This window comes from Mauremys mutica, chromosome 2 (genome assembly GCF_020497125.1).
Source record: "Mauremys mutica isolate MM-2020 ecotype Southern chromosome 2, ASM2049712v1, whole genome shotgun sequence".
NCBI lineage: Eukaryota > Metazoa > Chordata > Testudines > Geoemydidae > Mauremys > Mauremys mutica.
Window position 1 is genome coordinate 76,071,413 of NC_059073.1, and position 19,920 is coordinate 76,091,332.

Sequence of the window (19,920 nt, forward strand, 5' to 3'; positions counted from 1 at the left end):
AAAACCACCCTCGACACATTTCTCCCCCCAGCAGGCATTGGGGGCTCTACCCAGCATTCCAATGGGCAGCGGGGACTGTGGGAACTGTGGGATAGCTTCCCACAGTGCACCGCTTCCAAAGTCGACGCTGGCCCCGTGAATGTGGACTCAGAAATTCGAATTAGTGTATTTAGTATGGATACACAAATTCGACTTCATAAGGTCGAATCCACAAATTCGAACTAAGTTGATTCGAAATAGTCTTGTAGTGTAGACAAGGCCTACACTATGAAATTAGGTTGATTTTATAGAAGTCGATTTTTAGAAACCGATTTTATACAGATGATTGCGTATGTCCACACTAAGCACGTTAAGTCAGCGGAGTGCGTCCTCACTACCGTGGCTAGCATCGACTTAGAGTGGTGCACTGTGGGTAGCTATCCCACAGTTCCTGCAGTCTCAGCTGCCCATTGGAATTCTGGATTAAGCTCTCAATGCCTGATGGGGCAAAAACATTGTCGTGGGTGGTTTTGGGTACATGTTGTCAGGCCCCCCCTCCCTCCATGAAAGCAACGGCAGACAATCGTTGCTTGCCTTTTTTCCTGGGTTACTCGTGCAGACACCATACCACATCAAGCATGGAGCCTGCTCAGCTCACCCTCACTGTATGTCTCCTGGGTGCTGCTGGCAGATGCAGTACTGCATTGCTACACAGTAGCAGCTCCTTGCCTTTGCGGCAGATGCTGCAGTAGGACTGATAGCTGTCGTACATCCCTGGGTGCCCCTGGCAGATCTTGATGAGATCGATCGGGGTGCCTGGACAGACATGGCTATCCTTCTCTTAGAGCATGGAATGGGAGCCAGAGACTCCAGGTCATTCTCTTCTTTAAGTTTCGTCTCATGGAGATTCAGTCCTGCCTAGAATATCATGCGAGCTGGAGGCTTCTGCCTCAGCTGCTCTCCCAGCTGGAGGCACCGCGCAGTCACACCTACCCCTTGCTCCCATGGCTCATGAAGCCTGGACAGTAGTAAGAAGCAGTTCAACTATAGGCTGAGCACGTTCAGAATGGTGGTAGAATGTGCCTTTGGACATTTAAAAGCTCACTGGCGCTGTTTGCTGACTAGGTCAGACCTCAGCGCAACCAACATTCTCATTGTTATTGCTGCTGGCTCTGTGCTCCATAATATCTGTGAGAGTAAGGGGGAAACATTTATGGCAGGGTGGGAGGTTGAGGCAAATTGCCTGGCGTCCGATTTTGAGCAGCCAGACACCAAGGTGATTAGAAGTGCACAGCAATGTGCGCTGCACATCAGAGAGGCTTTGAAAACCAGTTTCATGACTGGCCAGGCTTTGGAGTGACAGTTGTGTGTTTCTCTCCTTGATGCAAACCCACTCCCTTTCTTGATTTTAATTCCCTGTAAGCCAACCACCCTCCCCCCTTCGAAATAAAGTAATTATTGTTTTGAAACAATGCATTCTTTCTTTATTAATTAAAAAAAAAAAAAGAGATAACGGACAAGGGGTAGGGGAGGAGGGAAGGACAAGGCCACATTGCTTATTGTAGCCACACTAAAAATCAAATTGTTTGAATGACGCCTTCTGTTGCTTGGGCCATCCTCTGGAGTGGAGTGGCTGGGTGCCCGGAGCTTCCCCCATCCCCATGTTCTTGGGCGTCTGGGTGAGGAGGCTATGGAACATGGGGAGGAGGGGAGGCGGTTATATAGCAGATTCAGCAAGGGTCTGTGCTCTTGTTGGCTTTCCTACAGCTCCAACAGACACTTCATCATGTCCATTTGCTCCCCCATTAGCCTCAACATCGCGTCCTGCCTCCGCTCTTCGCACTCACTTAATTGTTTCCTGGCCTCTGCCACTGAATGTCTCCATGCATTAAGCTGTGCCCTATCAATTCAGGAGGACTGCATGAGCTCGGAAAGCATGTTATCACAAGTGCGTTTTCTTCGCCTTCTAATCTGCGATAACCTCAGGGACAGACGATAGGGGGAGCATAAAAACATTCTACACTCTACGATTCTGGGGGGACTGCATGGTCACCTGTGCTGCTAAGTTTGCCACGCTGAACAAACAGTAAATGAAATTCAAAAGTTCGTGGGGCTTTTCCTGTGTACCTGGCTAGTGCATCGGAATTCAAAGTGCTGTCCAGAGCGGTCACAATGGAGCACTCTGGGATAGCTCCCGGAGGCCAATACCGTTGATTTATGCCCACAGTACCCCAAATTCGACGCAGCAAGGTCAATTTTAGCGCTACTCCCCTCGCCGGGGAGGAGTATAGAAGTCGATTTTAAGAGCCCTTTAAGTCGACAGAACAGGGTTGGTTGTGTGGACTCATTCATTTTAAAATCGACTTAAGGTGGCTAAATTTGACCTAACCCCATAGTGTGGACCAGAACTCAGTCTTTCATCACTACCTCTCTGAGCCAAATAAGTGCCTTAAAATTTGCTGATTATGGAGTCTCAGCAGGCTTGGCAGTGTTTGTTCAGCCATGAGCCCAAACCTCCTAGCCAAAGGAGCTTACTTAGGTTAGAGGTGAACCAAAACACATTTCATACTTTATCCTTTGGGAAAGCCCCAAAACTTACAAGCTTTGGATAATTGCCAGACTGCTGAAAGCTTGCGGTGGGCTATTAAGATACCCACTTGTGTCTTCTCTTAAATTAGGCTGTAAGGCTCCTTGGGACAGGGACTGTATTTCTATGGTGTTTACACAGCACCTAGCACAGAGCCAGACTGTGATACCCAGACTCCCATTTAATAACAGTTTACATCAGGAGTCGCCCACCTTTGAGAAGTGGTGTGCCGAGTCTTCATTTATTCACTTCAATTTAAGGTTTTGCGTGCCGGTAATACATTTTAATGTTTTTTAGAAGGTCTCTCTCTATAAGTCTATATATTATATAACTAAACTACTGTTGTATGTAAAGTAAACAAGGTTTTCAAAATGTTTAAGAAGTTTCATTTAAAATTTAAATTAAAATGCTGATCTTACGCCGCCGGCCCGCTCAGCCCGCTGCCGGCCTGGGGTTCCATTCACCTAGGCTGGCAGCGGGCTGAGCGGGGCGAGCGCCCAGAACCCCAGACTGGCAGCGGGCCGAACGGGGCCAGGGACCAGGACCTGGGGCCCCAGACCAGCGGCGGGCTGAGCAGCTCAGCCTGCTGCCGGTCTGGGGTTCCATTTAGTGGCTCCTGCCAGCCAGGGTCCTGGCTGCCGGTCCCGCTCAGCCTGCTGCCAGTCTAGGGTCCTGGCTCTGCCCACATACAGTGGGTACCTACCCTCTCCCTGGTTCGGGCCCATTCTCTTCCTCTCTCTCCGCACTGAGCTGAGGGTGGGGGTGCACTGAGCACAGAGCTGGGGGTGAAGGAGCAGGCTGGGGGTTGGGGTGCAGGGTCTGGCCAGGAGCTAGAATGAGGGAAGGGCTCAGTGTTGGGGCAGGAGGTTTGGGTGTGGAGCGCTTACCTGGGCAGCTCCCATTTGGTGTGAGGGGTGCAGGTAGGAATGGGTGTGTGTGCAGGAGCTCCCGTTTGGTGCTCGGGGTGGGGATGTGGGGTTTGCACGAGTCAGGGCATGGGGTGTGGGGGGGGCTGGGTATGTGCGGGGAGTGCAGGAGTCAGGGCAGAGGGCTGGGGGTGTGTGGGGGGGTGCAGGAGTCAGGGCAGAGGGCTGGGGGTGTGTGGGGGGGTGCAGGAGACAGGGCATCGAGTGGATGGGTATGTGTGGGAGGTGCCAGAGTCAGGGCTGGGGTCGTGGGGGAGGTTGCGGGGGGCTGGGGTCGTGGGGGGGTTGCAGGGGTCAGGGCAGAGGGCTGGGGGGTGGGCCGGGATCGGGGGTTCTCCCAGCCCCCTGCCCTGAGCGGCTCACGGCAGGGGGCTGGAGGGATACGCCCTGATTCCACCCCCCTTCCCCAAGGCCCCGCTCCTGCCTCTTCTCCGCCTCCTTCCCGGTCTGAGCAGCGAGGACGCTGGGGCTCCTCTTCTCCCCTCCCTCGCAAGGTCCATCGGCGGCAGGGAGGGAGAGGAGATGGGGCACGACGCAGCACGCTGGGGAAGAGGTGAGGGAGGGGGAAGCTTGGCTGCTGGTGGAGCCTGCCCTACAGCAGCAGCTGGCAGGACCAAGCTTGCTTCTGCCCCATCCCCAGCAGAGAGAGCGGTAGGCAGGGGGCGGAGAAGAGCAGGCTGGGCCGGGCAGGATTTTTAATGGCACGCTGCTGCCTGCCGGGGTTCGGCAGCGGGCTGAGCGGGGCCAGCGTCGGCCGCAGCGTGCAATTAAAAATCGGCTGGCGTGCTGTTTTTGGGATGCGTGCCATAGGTTGCTGACCCCTGGTTTACATGGTAAGCAGTCCCATTGAAGTTGATGGGCCTACTTATGGAGTAAGGTACTAGTCACTGTGAGTAAGGATATCTCAGTGGGTCCCTTGATAGTGACTGGAGTCTCAGGGCATTACTGTTATACAACTCTTAAAGGGCACTTACGTAAACCTAAATAAGGTTTGCAGTTGGGTCAAAGTGAGACATGAAATATAGGCTAGTGCTAGAGCTGGTCAGAATTTTTCCAGTGAAACACAGTTTCATTGGGAAATGCCGATGTACTGAACCTGAAGTGTGTCACAGCAGCATCTCTGGTTTGACGAACTTTAATTGAATCACAGGCAGGTTTCCAAGGGAACTCTGCTTGGTTTCATGGAAGGCTGCTGGGGAGCCTGGGCTTCTAGGGTCCATGGCTCTGGGCAGCCCCACCATGCAGACTGCTCCCAGGTCAACTGGCTCCCAGGACCCACCCACTTGAAAGACTTGGAGCCAGCAGGCCCAGATGTCTGGAAGTTCTGCAGCCCCCAGTCAGGGGTGTGCACATAGTGGGGCTGCCCTGGACCCCCAGAGGCTGGGAACCCTGGCAGCTGCTGACTGTAATTGACATGATTTTTGTCAGCTTCACCACTGCTCTTTGAAATACTGAAATTGTCCATGAATCCCAAGTTTCAGTCAGTTCTAGCTGGCATTTATAGTTTATAAGCCAGTCTACATGTTTCTTACAGATATGCTGGCATCAGGGCAAGGGCTATAGGTTTGTCTTGGTACATTTGGGGCAGTTTTCTAGTAAAAATGTAATTATGGACATTTTCTAGCACCTAAACTCCATAGTCTCCAATAAAAATCCTAACCCAATAGCCAGGATTAAAAAATGAACTATGTGTAAGGGACACCATTTCAAGACCTAGGGGTAGTCATTAGATCAGTCCACCCTGGTTGTGACTGTTAATTCTATTAGTTGAATATGCCTACTCCTTACTGAAGAGGATCACAATCACTAATAATAATTACACCAGTCAGTGATTGAAGCCGCTTAGACATATTTACCAGTGGGAAATATGGCAGCATTGAATATAGATCAAGGAGAGGAAGGATTGAAATCACCTGTGTGCTTCCCACTGTATATTAATATCTTATTTACTTTCACCATTGTGCAGGTGTTTCTTTCTTGGAAAAATTCAGGAGAAACTGCCTAACATCCAGGCTGATGATAGTATGGAGGTGGATGGAAGGGGAGATGTTGGTGACAAAATGGAAACAGATATGCAGGAAGAAGACATTCATTCAATGATTAGAAGCTGCAAATTTAACATGAAAATGAAGATGATAGAGAGTGCCCGGAAGCAGGTGATTCTTCACTGTCTGGTAGTGCTTGATTCATCAAAAAAACATAGCTATTAGAACTGGAAAAGACAGATTAGGTTGTCCAGGTCATACTGCTGCCAATGCAGGATTTCCCCCAACAGTATGTTCTTGAATGCTTGGGGAAGCCTGATTCCTTTTCTACTGAACTGTAGATGGCTACTGTTAATTAACATATTTTCTAAAATGTGCTATTTCAGGAAATGTGCCCAAAGGGCTCTTTTTGTTCACCAGATGGTCCTGGTACTTTCCAGAACAAATAAATAAAGCATCAGAAATGTTATAGTTGTGGGCCGGTGCGGGGGCGTGTCTGTGCAAGTAAAAGTAGCATAATGTATCACAATTTAAAACTCTTTAATTTCATACACTTGTATTTCTAACAACATACTTTGATTTGTAAATTTACTAGCGCATAAGATAAATGTTCTGTATAAAACAAAACAATACAGACCAAACTGAGATTGAACCAATATCACTTACCTTGCCCCACTCACTAACACTGAAACGCTTTGTTTCTTTTTGTATAACATTAATAGATTGTGGCCAGTGTTTGTCTAAAGTTAGCAACGAGGGGCTAGATTCACAAAGGGGCTGAGGCGTTGTGATACTCCATGCCACCATGCCTAACTTCTAGGTACCTAGAAAATAACTGAGATTCACAAAGCCTGAGCTAAGTTCTCAGGCAGCCTCTATGATGAATGGAGTGAGATAGGCACCTAAAAATAGGATTCACAAAAGCCAGCATGCTAGGATGCCCCCTGCCTAAGCTAGCCAATGGGAGATGCTAAGGCAAAGGGGGAGTGTCTCAAACCCCAACCCTCTCAGAGACTACAGCATCTAAGTCTGGAATGCCGGGAGGTGCCTTCCTCTACTTGGGAGTCTCCCTGTCTTGGAATTAGGCACCTATGTCATTTTTGCAAGATGCCAGGTGTGGGGAGAGGAAGAGGGGCTCTCATAACTTTTAGCCCAGTGGCTAAAGCACTCCCCTGGGGTGTGGCTGACCCCGGGTTCAAGCTCTTCCCTCCACCCCCATCTTCCCCCACTCTTGAAGGGGAGAAGGGGTCTGAACAGGGGGAGAAGGGATCTGCCACCACCTCTCAGGTAAGTGCCCTAACCATTGGGCTGTGGGATATTGTTATGTGGGACTCCGTCAGTCTTTCCTTTTGAAGCTTTTCCTCTCTGGAAAAATAATTAGTCATTAGAGTAGGGAGACTGGATCCTGGGACTCCCACATCCTGGGTGAGTGCTCAAACCACCAGGCTCTTGCTCGCTTTCCGGCCTAATGACTCTTTAATTATTTATCCACAATGGAACTGCTTCTACAGGAGAGACTGAGAGAGGGCCACATCAGAATATTCTGTACCTAATGATTGGGGTCCTCACTTGCTGAGCTCTTGAACTGGTTTTCCATGTTCCATATAAATATCATAAAGACTGAGCTAAGTCCCATTGTCTGTTTTGTGTGAGCTTACCTGTTGGGCTGAATCCAGCAGGCAAGCGCTGAACCTGTTTACCAGCTCAGGCCCTGTATACAAATTAGGTGGAGGAACACCTGTTTTTCCCCAGGTTGTGCATCACAGTGGGGCTTAGGTGTCCAGATGTCTAGAATGGAGCAGAGGTTCACATACGCAGAGGCAGAAACATAGGTGCCTAGTATCAGAGGGGTAGCCGTGTTAGTCTGGTTCTGTAGAAGCAGCAAAGAATCCTGTGGCACCTTATAGACTAACAGACGTTTTGCAGCATGAGCTTTCGTGGGTGAATACCCACTTCTTCGGATGCAAGATGAAGGAAACTTTGCCTGCAAAAAATTAGGCACCAAGTGAATTAAACATCTACAGGATTCAGCAGCAGTTGAGCTGTGGGAGTTTTGTTAATACCAGTGGTGTCTGATCCTGGGATATAGGCACCAAAAGTAGAAGTTAGGCACCTAAATCCTTACTGAATCTAACCCTAAGTGACCTGTTCCTCAGAAGTGCTGAATACCCAAAGTCTCCATTGAGATCAGTGGGAGTTATGGTACTCAGTACCTCTGAAAGTCAAACTACTTATTAATGGGTCTAAAGATAGATTTAGAGACCTAATTTTAGATATCAAGTTGGAAAATGTTGACATGGTGACCTCTGTATTTTAAGTAGGATATGAGTTAAAAATGACATGAGATAGATTGATGGAAAAAATAAAAAAACCCACAAACAAACAAATACTTCCATTAGCGCACGCCTGTTTTTCACACCAAGCCCACCTGGCATTGGAGCCCCTCACACTTTGCTGGAATTTCCGGGACCTTTCCTGATATAATTTGTGAATCCCATAATGGCTCTTGCAAAATCCCTGGATCTTTTCATTTGCTGCAAACAGTAGTTTTTTATTTCCCCTTCTTCTAATGCATTATTAAAAATTCCTGTTTTGATCTGTTAATGTAGAACAGCTTCTCAGTTGCCATGAAGCTTCTGAAGGATCTGCACAGAGAGTCTAAAACCAGAGAAGACTGGCTCTTGAGATGGAATCACAGCTATTGCCGCTTTAGCCATAGTCGCAGTCAGAGCCAGAATAGTCCTGAACAAATGCTCACTGTGTTGAAAACCATCTCTTTACTGGGTAATAATTTTATCTATTGATACTCCATTGATGCAGAACCCATGCTATGGATTCTCTTCCTATTTGTAATGGGAATCCATTTTACTGCCAAATTATCAACTTTGTTTCTGAATTCCAACAGATGAGAGTAAATCTGACTACCTGAGTAAGAACATAGTGGCCTTCCGCAACCAAAACCTTTTGTTGGGTACCACTTACTATATTTTGGCCAGTGCCCTTAGCAAAGATCCAGGATGTCTTAAAAAAATTGAGGAAGAAAAAGCTAGAAAAGTCGTGATGCTTTCTGGAGAGAGGCCTGAAAATTCTGAGAAGGTAAATGAGAAAGGAAAGGAGCTTCTTACTCATTGCTGTAGATTGCTAATTTTGTTATGTACTTCATTAACTCAGTTACATTAAGCCCATGTTACTACAGTAAACCCATGCTAGTACTCTCTGCTGCTAGCACTGATTTCTCCAATGAGCTGCAGCTCTGAGAGTAGTGCTGCAGCTGCTGTTAGTCTGACCTGGACCACGCGTAGTCAGTCATAGGCTCCTGCCCCTGGACAGTCTCGTCCCACTCACTGCTGGAGAGGAGGTTCCAGGCCCCGAACTCCCACCAAGATGGTAAAGTAAAACTTGTGGAAGCAGGTTTGAATTTGCTGTGTCCAGAGCCTCCATGATTGTGCTAATGTTTGTCCCTACCGACATCTTACATGGAGGAAGGATATCTGTCCGAGAGCATGTGCATGCACGAGGGCAAGAAGGATGTGGGAGCAGAGGCCAGCCTGATAGTTGGATGAGTGGTGCTCTTTGATATCCATGCTAACATCAGGCAGGGCTGGTCGCATGAATCTCCCATGAAGATCGTCACTTCCTAATACTAATATAGCTAATTTTCTATTTATTTTAATGATTGCTTAGTCATTTTAATGATCAGCCATAGTTAGGAGTAAAAAAAAGTAAAATTTGTCCCGTTGTCCTTTGCCTTAATTGAGCAGGAGTACAATATAAAGAGCACACAATTGGAGACCCTACCAGATCTTCAAATGTATGTATTCAGAGTTGTTCAAGATGCCCCAGAAATAAAGTTATGTCTTTCAAAGGGATCCAAATGGAGAGTTAAACTGCATATATCAATTTATATCTGCTGATCTTGATAGCTACCCTCTATTAAGAGCCTTGGGAGTAACTACAGTCAGAATGAACAAACACCATTACTTGTCTCTCTAGGAGCAAGTACAATCTGTAAATGAACAGTGTCAATACAACAAGGACAAAAATTAGTATAAATATTTCCTAAATGAAGTTAAAAATTATTGTGCTAGTTACTCTACCAGAATGAATGACAACATTCTTTATAATGAGCAGTTGAAAAGTGAGTATGAAATCTCTTCTATAGCACCTTTCACTGTGATCCTTAAAAACTAAGAAAGATCAGATTATTTGAGAGACCTCCAGAAAGATACTGCAGGAAGCGGTGTCCGTAATTTTGTGGATGATTCTGTTCCCTCTGAGTCAGTATTTAACCAGTGTCCCAGCATGGTAGTAGAGGGCACTCTACTGCCTTCTGGATGAGATACCAAACTGAGATAACATGGTACCTTCTGCAAGACCTAAGGGTGTTAACACTTGTCTCCTGACCAAATTCCAACTTCAGTAATTTCCCTTTGCCTACATAAAATTCACAATGTGGTTTTTTTTGTTTATATTTTGATTCCCTCCCTCCCCGCAAACAAATAAGGGAAGAACAGAAAAGATGAAAGAATGGAAAGGGAGGGTAAGGGAAGAAAGGAAATGGGAGTAGGGCAGAGAAAGGAGAGTGACATCTCGGTTTCCATCCAGTAGGGATTAATCAAACATTTTTCAAAAGTTAGACCAAGTCTTTTCAAATTTGTCTGAAGTAAGTCCCTTTCTCCAAAATGTTACCTGCCAGGTCAGCCAAGTTGCTGAGCCAAGCTTCTGTCCCTGGCCACAGTCTGCTCTTTCATCTAAGGTAATATGAATCATTTTGCTACAGGCACAGCTCTAGAAAACCAAGCTTTCCATGAGTTGTTGAGTTTCCAAGATAATGGGATATATCACGAAATACAGTTCTAGGAAGTGATTTTTTAAGGAGATGCCTGTTATCATATTAATCCTCCTGCCTGCTTCTAGCCGAAAGGATTATATCCTGGGACTGTCCCCAAAAAATTCAGTGTAGTTTATATGGGATACAGTATTTTTCACTTGCTGTTCCTAAACTGTTGGGTGGTATAGCTGAATACTGCTTAAACAGCTGGCACATTTCTGCCAAGGAGGTGATAGCATTGGTAAATGACGGAATCTGTATGCAGAGTTTAGATAAGTTTGTTTGTAAAATGCTTTGTAAATTATTTCTTCCATTAAGTACATTGTACTAGAGAAATCTGGGATGACGACATTGTGCCTCAATTCTCATAACAGAAGAAACACAATTTGTATATAAATAAAGGTTTAAAACTAGAGCTGGGCAAAGAGCTTTTTAACAAAACAAACAAAAATCCCCCACTTATTCTCATGAACATTCATTCAAACTAAAAAACTTAATTTTCTTCAATTGTGTTTGTGTCTCTTTCATGTTAACTGTTTGCAAATAGTCTATTGAATGAGTTTACTGGCTTGGAAATACCAAATTGTAGAGAATGTTCACAGAAAGTGAATTTTAAACTAGTAAATGTGACTTGCATAGGAAGCCCCAATCTAAGACTTATGCCTGTCCAGACAGGGAACAGAACTAATACCATATGATCTGTGTATCCAATACAGCTCAAATTTCAAATATTGAATACTTGCAGCCAAGAAAGATCTACCAATCAAGAACTGTTCACATAAAGTATTTAACAAGTACATGCTCAATCTTCATTTGCAAACAAAAAAAGAACTAAATTTGTTGAATATTCACCATGAACTATTTGCTGAACTCTCCTTGTTATTGTGGCTTCCACTTATGGTTGAATTTCAGGTGATAGCAGGTCTGAACAAGAAGGCTTTCCAGTACTTCAGCACTGCAGTGAGGAAGGCTGAAGAAGAGGTGCAGTCTCACTCTATGGAGCACGTAGACCTGACTGGAGTCATAGATGCTTACATGACTTTGGTTGATTTCTGTGACAAGCATCTCCGTAAAGAGGAAGAAGGTTCATCTGGTAAGTCAGAAATTAAAATATTTTTCTCATCCTGCTGTTATGCAAATTTCAGATGGGAGTGCCAATAGAGAGCATTCAAGTGCGAGGGCTAGAGGTGGGCCATTTAAAAAGAAAATATTATTGTACATGGAGGAATTTATAAGAGGTGGTGTTTAATAGCAAGCAACTCCCTCCTGTTGTGGAAGATTTACCTAAAATACATCAGGTTTCATCCTGCTCCTGAAATCCCAGCAGGTTATATGGCTTGGATTTAAATGTAAACAGATTGTCCTCAACTTTGATGTTATTTACATCCTTTTTGTTCTTTCTGACAGCTCCTTCTGGCTTCACCATTAGTGAGTCATGAGGTCTCCATCTTACTGGTGGGATATGCATCCTATCCAGCAGATGCTCCTCTTGTTCATTCCCAGACCACGACAATGCTGTGTATAAAACGGGCAAGATACTAGTGATGATGCAGCCTCCTGATAAAAGCTAATGCTTACAATCCAAGAATACACGTACTAGTGGTGTGTGCCGTTCAAACAAGTCTTCAAATGGGAAACAGAACAAAGTAAAAAACAAAAAAAGTTAAAATTCCCTACAGAGCACCAAGAAGGCAGATAATACAATTAAAAGTAAAGATGAATGTTTTAGATGATCAAAGGGATGAAAAAAAGATGGTGTTTCTGATAATTTTTGTTTAACGTTTCTTGGCAGATGTCAGTGCTCTGGATCTGCAGATATTCCCAGCCATTGTAGTGGAGAAAATGATAAAGGCTTTAAAACTGAATTCCAGAGATGCCAGGCTAAAATTTCCTAGGCTGCTGCAAATAATAGAAAGGTATCCAGCAGAGACACTGGGCCTAATGGCGCAAGAGGTTAGTTACTTCCATTCCCTGGTACAGCAAAGTTGATTGTGAACCAAATATTTATTGAACAGAATCCCTTTATTTCAAGTTGAATTTTGGATTCTTGTGTAAATCTTATGTTAGTTTAATGGGATGTGTGGGAGGGTTTTTTGTTTGTTTTTTGCTTGGGGTGGCCAGAGCCAGTCCTGGGGGAAAGAGGCAGTGGGGAAAGAAAAGAGATATGATATAGGATGGGGGAATGGGACATGAAACAGTGTGGAGAAGAAAGGGGATGGGGTGGGGAGAGGAAAGGGAAGGGGATGACTGAGAGTGCTGTCACCAGGAGGGAGTGCTACCTCCTTGCCTCTTGGTGTCTGTCTGGAGAGATGTGGGGGCACGTCTCTCCCCACTAGTCACTGCTATGTGTCGCCTCCGGGGGGAATGAGCATACTCCAGGCTGCAGTGTGCCCTGGGCTGCCTGCAGCAGACAGCGACTGCCTGCCTATCCCCTGCTGGCCATTTCCAGACCCTTTATTTCAGTGGTTCTCAACCCACAGGCTGCATGCAGCCCAATTAGCACACAGCTGCAGCCTAGCTCAGCTATGATCTAAAGGCCTTGGGCTCCCAGCTGCCCTGCTGCTTGGCCCCACACAACAGGGTTCTGGAAGGGTCTAGGGTCAGGGTCCTGGCTGCCACCTGCAGCGGGGTCTGGGCAGCCAGCTGCCACCCGGCCCTGCACAGCGGATGCATGGTCCAGGGTTGGCGTCCTGGCTTCCCTTTGGCCCCACACAGCGGGGGGTCGGGGTCCTGGTGCGTGCAGCAGGGTCTGGGGTCCCTGACCAACACCCAGCTCTCCGCTCCTGGCCCCACTCTGGGGAGGGGTCTCTGGGCGGAGGGCGCTGAGCATAGGGGTTTGTGGGGGAGCTAGGGTGGGAGGCACTGTAGTTCTCGACCTGAGGCCCAGCTAACACTTTGAGCCGCATATGCGGCCCACAATGATAAATGGTTGAGAACCACTGGACTAGGAGGCTGCACACTTTACTTCTGTCAGCCAAGTGCTTTGCACACACGAGGGGCTCCTTGCATCCCTTCATTTTTCCCCACAAGTTTCCCATCCCTGACTTTCAAAGACTCCTTGTAACCCTTTTCCTCCATGCCAGGGGCTCAGTATGATACCCCACCTTTCTCCCCATGCCAGGCCTCTGTGACATCCTCACCTCCACCCTTGTGACTGCTTATCTTAAGCTTGGTCTACACTGAAAAGTTCTCCACACACTCCTGATGCACACAGCTATGCTGATCTAACCCCTCAGTGTAGACGTAGCTGTGTTTGATGGAAGAATGTGTCCATTGACAGAATCAAACTTTTTCCAGGAAGGTGGTGCTCTTACCCCACTGGGTATAACCTCCTCCATTGGTGCAGGCTGTGTCTGCATGAAAAGTTTATGCTCGCATAGCTATGCTGGTATAGTTTCTGCATTTGTTAGCACAGGCTTGTTTCAACCCCCCTTTTTTAACTGAATGTATATGCTAGTGCTTACAGATTGGTGGGCAGTGCATTGATATAGGGGTATCCTGAGAAGGCATCATAGGAACAGAATAGCAGCTTGGCTGTCCCCACTGAACTGAGAATGTATCTGTGGAAGCCAAGACTGGAAGACTTCACCTAAAACTTAGGTCTACCTAGCTGCATCGCTTAAGGCTATGAAAAATTTTGGACCTTGTGCAACATAGTTAGCTCAACCTTACCCTAATAGGCTCAAGGATGTTGATGGAAAAATTCTTCCATTGACCTAGATACCACCTCTCATGGATTAACTACACTGACAGAAATTACCCTTCCGTCTATGTAGGAAGCATCTACACTACAGAGGCTGTCGCGGCACAACTGCAGCACCATAGTTGTGCTGCTGTAGCCACTTGGCATAGACCCACCCTATGGGTATGTCTACATTATGGGATTATTCTGATTTTACAGAAACCGGTTTTTGGAAACAGATTGTATACAGTCGAGTGCACGCGGCCACATTAATTCGGCGGTGTGCATCCATGAGGCTAGCGTCGATTTCCGGAGTGTTGCACTGTGGGTAGCTATCCCATAGTTCCTGCAGTTTTCCCTGCCCATTGGAATTCTAGGTTGAGATCCCAATGCATGATGGGGCAAAAACAGTGTTGCGGGTGATTCTGGGTAAATGTCGTCAGTCAATCCTCCCTCCGTGAAAGCAACGGCAGACAATCATTTCGCGCCCTTTTCCCTGGATTGCCCAGGCAGACGCCATAACACAGCAACCATGGAGTCCATTCAGCCTTTTTTCTCTGTATGTCTACTGGATGCTGCTAACAGTCGTGGTACTGCAGCGCTACACAGCAGCATTCCCTTGCCTTTTGAAAGTTAGCACAGACAGTTACCAGCTCTACTGTACCGCCTGCTGCTTTGTAAGTTGACAATGACGGTTACCAGTCATACTGTACCGTCTGCTGCTGTCCTGAGTGCTCCTGGCTGGCCTCGGTGAGGTTGGTCGGGGGCACATGGACAAAAATGGGAATGACTCCCCAGGTCATTCTCTTCTTTAAGTTAAGGGAGAGTCAGTCCTGCCTAGAATATCAGGCAAGCCTACTAAAGAACCAGAGAGGAAAACAGCTGCTCCGGGTCAGAGCCCCAAACATCCCGCAGAAATGATGAGCTGCATGCCATTCTAGGGGGTGCCCCTGCAACAACTCCACCTGTTGCTTCCCTCCTCCCCCACCCCTCCTGGGCTACCATGGCAGTTATCCCCCCATTTGTGCGATGAAGTAATAAAGAATGCATGAATAAGAAACAACACTGACTTTATTGCCTCTGCAAGTAGAGATCAAAGGGGGGAGAGGAGGGCAGCCACCAGCTGCTATGAGATTCCAGGCAGGAGTGAATCTCCATTAGAAAAGGCATAAAGAAGAGAATGACCTGGAGTCATTCCCATTTTTGCCCAGGCGCCCCCGGCCGACCTCACCGAGGCCAGCCACGAGTACTCGCAGGACGACGATGATGGATACCAGTCATACAGTACCGTCTGCCATCCGCAAGGCAAGGGAAGGGAAAGGGATGTTGCTGTGTAGCGCTGCTGTACCGCGTCTGCCAGCAGCATCCAGTAGACATACGGTGACATTGAAAAAAGGCGAGAGAGGATTTTTTTCCCTTTGCTTTCACGGGGGGGGCGACGACATATACCCCGAACCACCTGCGACAATGTTTTTGATCCTTCAGGCTTTGGGAGCTCAGCCAAGAATTCAAATGGTTTTCGGAGAGTGCGGGAACTGTAGGATAGCTACAGTTGTCAGTCGCCCCTCCCTCCATGAGCGTCCATTTGATTCTTTGGCTTTCTGGTACACTTGTCTCAGCTCCTTAGTTTCACACGGCACTGTGTTGAGTCCCTGTTGTGGCCTCTGTCCATCATGGCCTTGGAGATTTTTTTCAAATGTTTTGGCATTTCGTCTTTTGGAACGGAGTTCTGATAGAACAGATTCATCTCCCCATAAAGAGATCAGATTCAGTAACTCCCGTACGGTCCATGCTGGAGCTCTTTTTTGATTCTGGGACTGCATGGTCACCTGTGCTCCACACTAGGCAAACAGGAAATGAAATTCAAAAGTTTGTGGGGCTTTTCCTGTCTACCTGGCCAGTGCATCCGAGTTCAGATTGCTGTCCAGAGTGGACACAATGGTTCACTGTGGGGTAGCTCCCGGAGGCCAATACCATCAAATTGCGGCCACACTAACCCTAATTCAAAATGGCAATACCGATTTTAGCGCTACTCCCCTCGTCGGGGAGGAGTACAGATATTGATATTAAGAGCCCTTTATATCGATATAAAGGGCTTCGTTGTGTGAACGGATGCAGGGTTAATTTGGTTTAACGCTGCTAAATTTGAGATAAACTGGTAGTGTAGACCAGGCCTAAGAACTTGACAGTAATGAATTCCCCATTAGAACATTATGGATGAAGTCTGTCCTAGATAACAGATGCCACAAAAACAATAGCCACTCATCAGGGGTCCTTTATTGTTTCTTTGCTGTCTGGATTAGTCATTTAGGGTGTCAACATTTTAAATTCCAGTGCGGCAAAGGGCAGAGCTAAGATCAGGGCATGTTGTGATGCTGGAAGGTGTTAATGGCTCCCATCAAATGCAGACCTGGTTAAAGCTGCTGTGTTGAACCCTATTGATTTTGGGCTAACCAGGTGCCAGGAGCTCTGTGTCCCCTATTTTCTCCTCATAGACTTTAAGGTCAGAAGGGACCATTATGATCTTCTAGTCTGACCTCCTACACAACGCAGGCCACAGAATCTCACCCACCCATTCCTGTAACAAACCCCTGACCTATGTCTGAGCTATTGAAGTCCTTAAATCATGGTTTAAAGACTTCAAGGTGCAGAGGATCCTGCAGCAAGTGGTCCTTTTCCAGGTTTCCCCCAAATCAATAGGGTTCTGTCCATTGATGCCTAGAACATTCCTTGAAAGTTTGGAATTGATCAGATGCATGATGCAAATGTTATTGTGTTACATCCAACCACACACAGAAATGCCATCAAGTTGAGTGAGCTCAGCAAATAAGACATAAATGTTTGCAGATGAAAACCTATCAAGAACTGAAAATGATTGCTTTGGTAGGGGGACATTCTGTGCAATCTAATTAATGTTCTCTATTTTTCCACCTGTTTCTGCCTGCTGACTTGGAACACAGAGTAGTTGTGTTTGCTTTTCTTTTTAGTCTGGATTTTTAAAGATATACAGAAGGTGAAAACACTGTCTGTGTTTTGCAGATTTCGTCAGTTCCCTGCTGGCAGTTCATTGGTTGGATTAGCCAGTTGATGGCAGTGCTTGACAAAGAGGAAGCTGTAGCTGTGCAACATACTGTAGAAGAGATTGCAAATAGCTACCCACAGGCAATCGTCTATCCTTTCCTGATCAGCAGTGAAAACTATTCCTTCAAAGACACTGCAACTGGCCACAAGAACAAGGAGTTTGTAGCAAGGTGGTATTTGAAATGTTGCTTACAAATCTATAAGATTTTAATAGGAAGTGATAGTCTGGGAAAAGCATAGAAAATAGTAGATAAATTCTGGTATCTCCTTTGCTTGGTTCGAAGGCATGAAAAACAGGTACTTAAGCCAACTTTTGTAATGTGGGTGCCTAAAATTAGGCACCTACATCCATATTTAAGAACTTAAATAAGTGGCTAGATTATTTTCAGAGGTGCTGAGCACCCACAATCCTTGCTGATGCTTAGCCTCTCACAGCCCTATAAAAATGAACTACAAAACATACAAGAAAAATGTTTGCCTTTTCCTGCTCTTTTGAAGTATAAAGTTTCAGGTGAAAAATCATAGAGTGAGGTTCCTTCCTTGTCTGCTCTGCTAGGGTTGAGGGAAATCCACAACTCAGTCTCCAGTTACATCACTATTCGTATCTGCTAATGTTTGCTAAGATCCTTTAGCAAAGAGAGGAAAGTGAGGCCCTGACATGTATAATCTTTCAGATGTAACAAAACGAGCAAGGACACTTGTTAATTAAAAAGTAATTTAATGAATTTAAAAAAACTATCCTCGTACATCAAAAAGAGCAGTGAGGTGAGTGCCCAGGCTTTCCTTTTTGGAAGGTTGTTCCTGTTGTGAAAAACGCTGCTCCCTTATTCTAGGGCCCTGAACCATCACAGTCTCCCTAGTATTGTTTTTCACCACCATCTGTTGGTGGGCAAGAGCTGTTTTAGTTGACTACCAAGTCATTGTAATGCCTAACTTTCTCATATGGGCTATCACACAGCCCTTGTAAAATTACCATTATTGTATGTGTCTCTTTGTCTTTGTTCATGATTTTTTGCATTATTTCTCAGTTTGAGACAAGAAGGCAAAGGTCCACACTTCTTGTGCTACTCAGAATAAATAACCCACACACAGCTTCAGTGGCATGTGCTGGATGTATACAGTCTTGTTAATGCCGATTGCTGTACCCACCAGAGAGCTGCCAGTTCAGAATGTTGCTATTTTCACAGCAGATGTTTAGCAAATACCAAAAAATAACAAGTTGCAGAGAGAGAGATGGACAGACTTAAGTGCATTAGAGGCGCTGCTGTTCCTCTGCAGCCTGAGAGAGAATTCCCATCCTCGAGTCCCTCTTGTCCCTGAGCTCCACAGAATTTTATTTGTTCAGGTTTTACACATAGAAAGTATTTGTGTGAAGACTGGACAAGAATATGCTGATGGCAGCTTTTGTTGCCCAGTTCTGATGGTCTGTTCTTTCACAGGATAAAGAGTAAATTAGACAGAGGAGGAGTGATTCAAGATTTTGTTCATGCCCTGGAACAGCTTTCTAATCCAGTGATGCTCTTTAAGGTACAGTAGGAACCCTTCAGCCATGTGGCCTTTGAGAGAGACAATGCAGAGAGGAGCCAGCCAGACTGATGCTGGAGAACAGTTGCAGGGATTGTCAGGGATTGATGGCCACAGATGATGTCATTAGTGTGCTTTCTGCAATTTTCACTCTGAACATTCTCTCCCTGTTCTGATCGGCTGTTAGCCCCTGCCTCATTATCTCTAACCATTTTTGCTCCTTCCCTTTAGCTCTTCATCTAGCTAATCGCCTCCTAATATAACCTCACTGAAAGGATTTAAATAACAAAATGAAAGCGGAAGATATGGTAGAACTAACATAATGTTTTCAATCATTGCATTGTTCCTTCTGCTTGTTCGATATACTCCTTAACCTTACTTATGTCTGTCTTGTGTATTTAGAGTTTAAACTCTTTAGGTTAGGGACTGTCTTACTCTATTTTTGTACAGTGCCTAGCACAATGGGGCCCTGTACTCACTACTGTAACAAACATTATAAAAAATAAAGTATAAGAAACAGCATTTTACGTAGCACTCCTGTAGCTTTCAGCTTGCTCTAACATGATTATAGCAGACTTTTAATTCTAATTCACATCATTAGTAGACCTAATACCATCTGACTGGGTTACAAAAGAGAGGGCGTGTAAATCATTTTCTTCAGTCTTCAGCCCTTTCTCTCTGTATTCACAGGATTGGGTTGAGGATGTCAAAAATGAGTTGGGAAAAACTCAGAGAAATAAAAATAACCTTAAGGAAATGTATGAAGGAATGTACAGAAACTTAGGAGATTTACAAGCTCCAGGTCTTGGGTTGTTCAGAAGGAGATTTATTGAGGTATGTATGAAATTCCTCTCAATGATATCGAATACTGTTGGTGTGTAATGGGGTGGGAAGGTTATACTGGAAAGTTAAGAAGGACAGTATCAATCGGATAGGAGGTTCTGGCCCAGTCCTGCAGCCCTCACTCATATGAATGATTGAGTTAGGACTGGGCCTTTAATACTTGTTAATTGGTATCTGTGATGTTTTAGTTTTGTTACGGTTCAGCTGACACTTCTTGACTGCTCTGCCATGTAGAATGTTCCCACCTGAGGCATTAGTTTATACTTGTTCAGCGATTCCTCTCTGCTTACATGCCAGTGCATTTGCCTCTGTCACTACCCAGAGCTTTCTGCTATATACTTGTGTGGTACTCTGGCCTCTTATTCCTAACCTAATGCTTTAGGGGCACCAGATGGACAGTTTAATTGGGGTCTCGTTGATAGATGTGGCTCTGCAGAGAATCCTGAAATATCTGAGCACTTAGTGACAAAGAAATAGAGGAA

General features: G+C 45.8%; 1 protein-coding gene across 1 annotated transcript in view; it reads left to right on the plus strand.

The window, feature by feature from the left end:
- PRKDC (protein kinase, DNA-activated, catalytic subunit) overlaps window positions 1-19,920 on the plus strand; it is a 172,306-nt gene that overhangs the window by 136,866 nt on the left and 15,520 nt on the right. Inside the window, exons 69-76 of the mRNA XM_045004443.1 lie at window positions 5,459-5,648; window positions 8,087-8,261; window positions 8,383-8,573; window positions 11,221-11,401; window positions 12,101-12,261; window positions 17,030-17,241; window positions 18,511-18,598; window positions 19,286-19,429. Coding sequence (XP_044860378.1) covers window positions 5,459-5,648; window positions 8,087-8,261; window positions 8,383-8,573; window positions 11,221-11,401; window positions 12,101-12,261; window positions 17,030-17,241; window positions 18,511-18,598; window positions 19,286-19,429 — 1,342 coding nt within the window. The remainder of the gene's footprint in view (window positions 1-5,458; window positions 5,649-8,086; window positions 8,262-8,382; window positions 8,574-11,220; window positions 11,402-12,100; window positions 12,262-17,029; window positions 17,242-18,510; window positions 18,599-19,285; window positions 19,430-19,920) is intronic.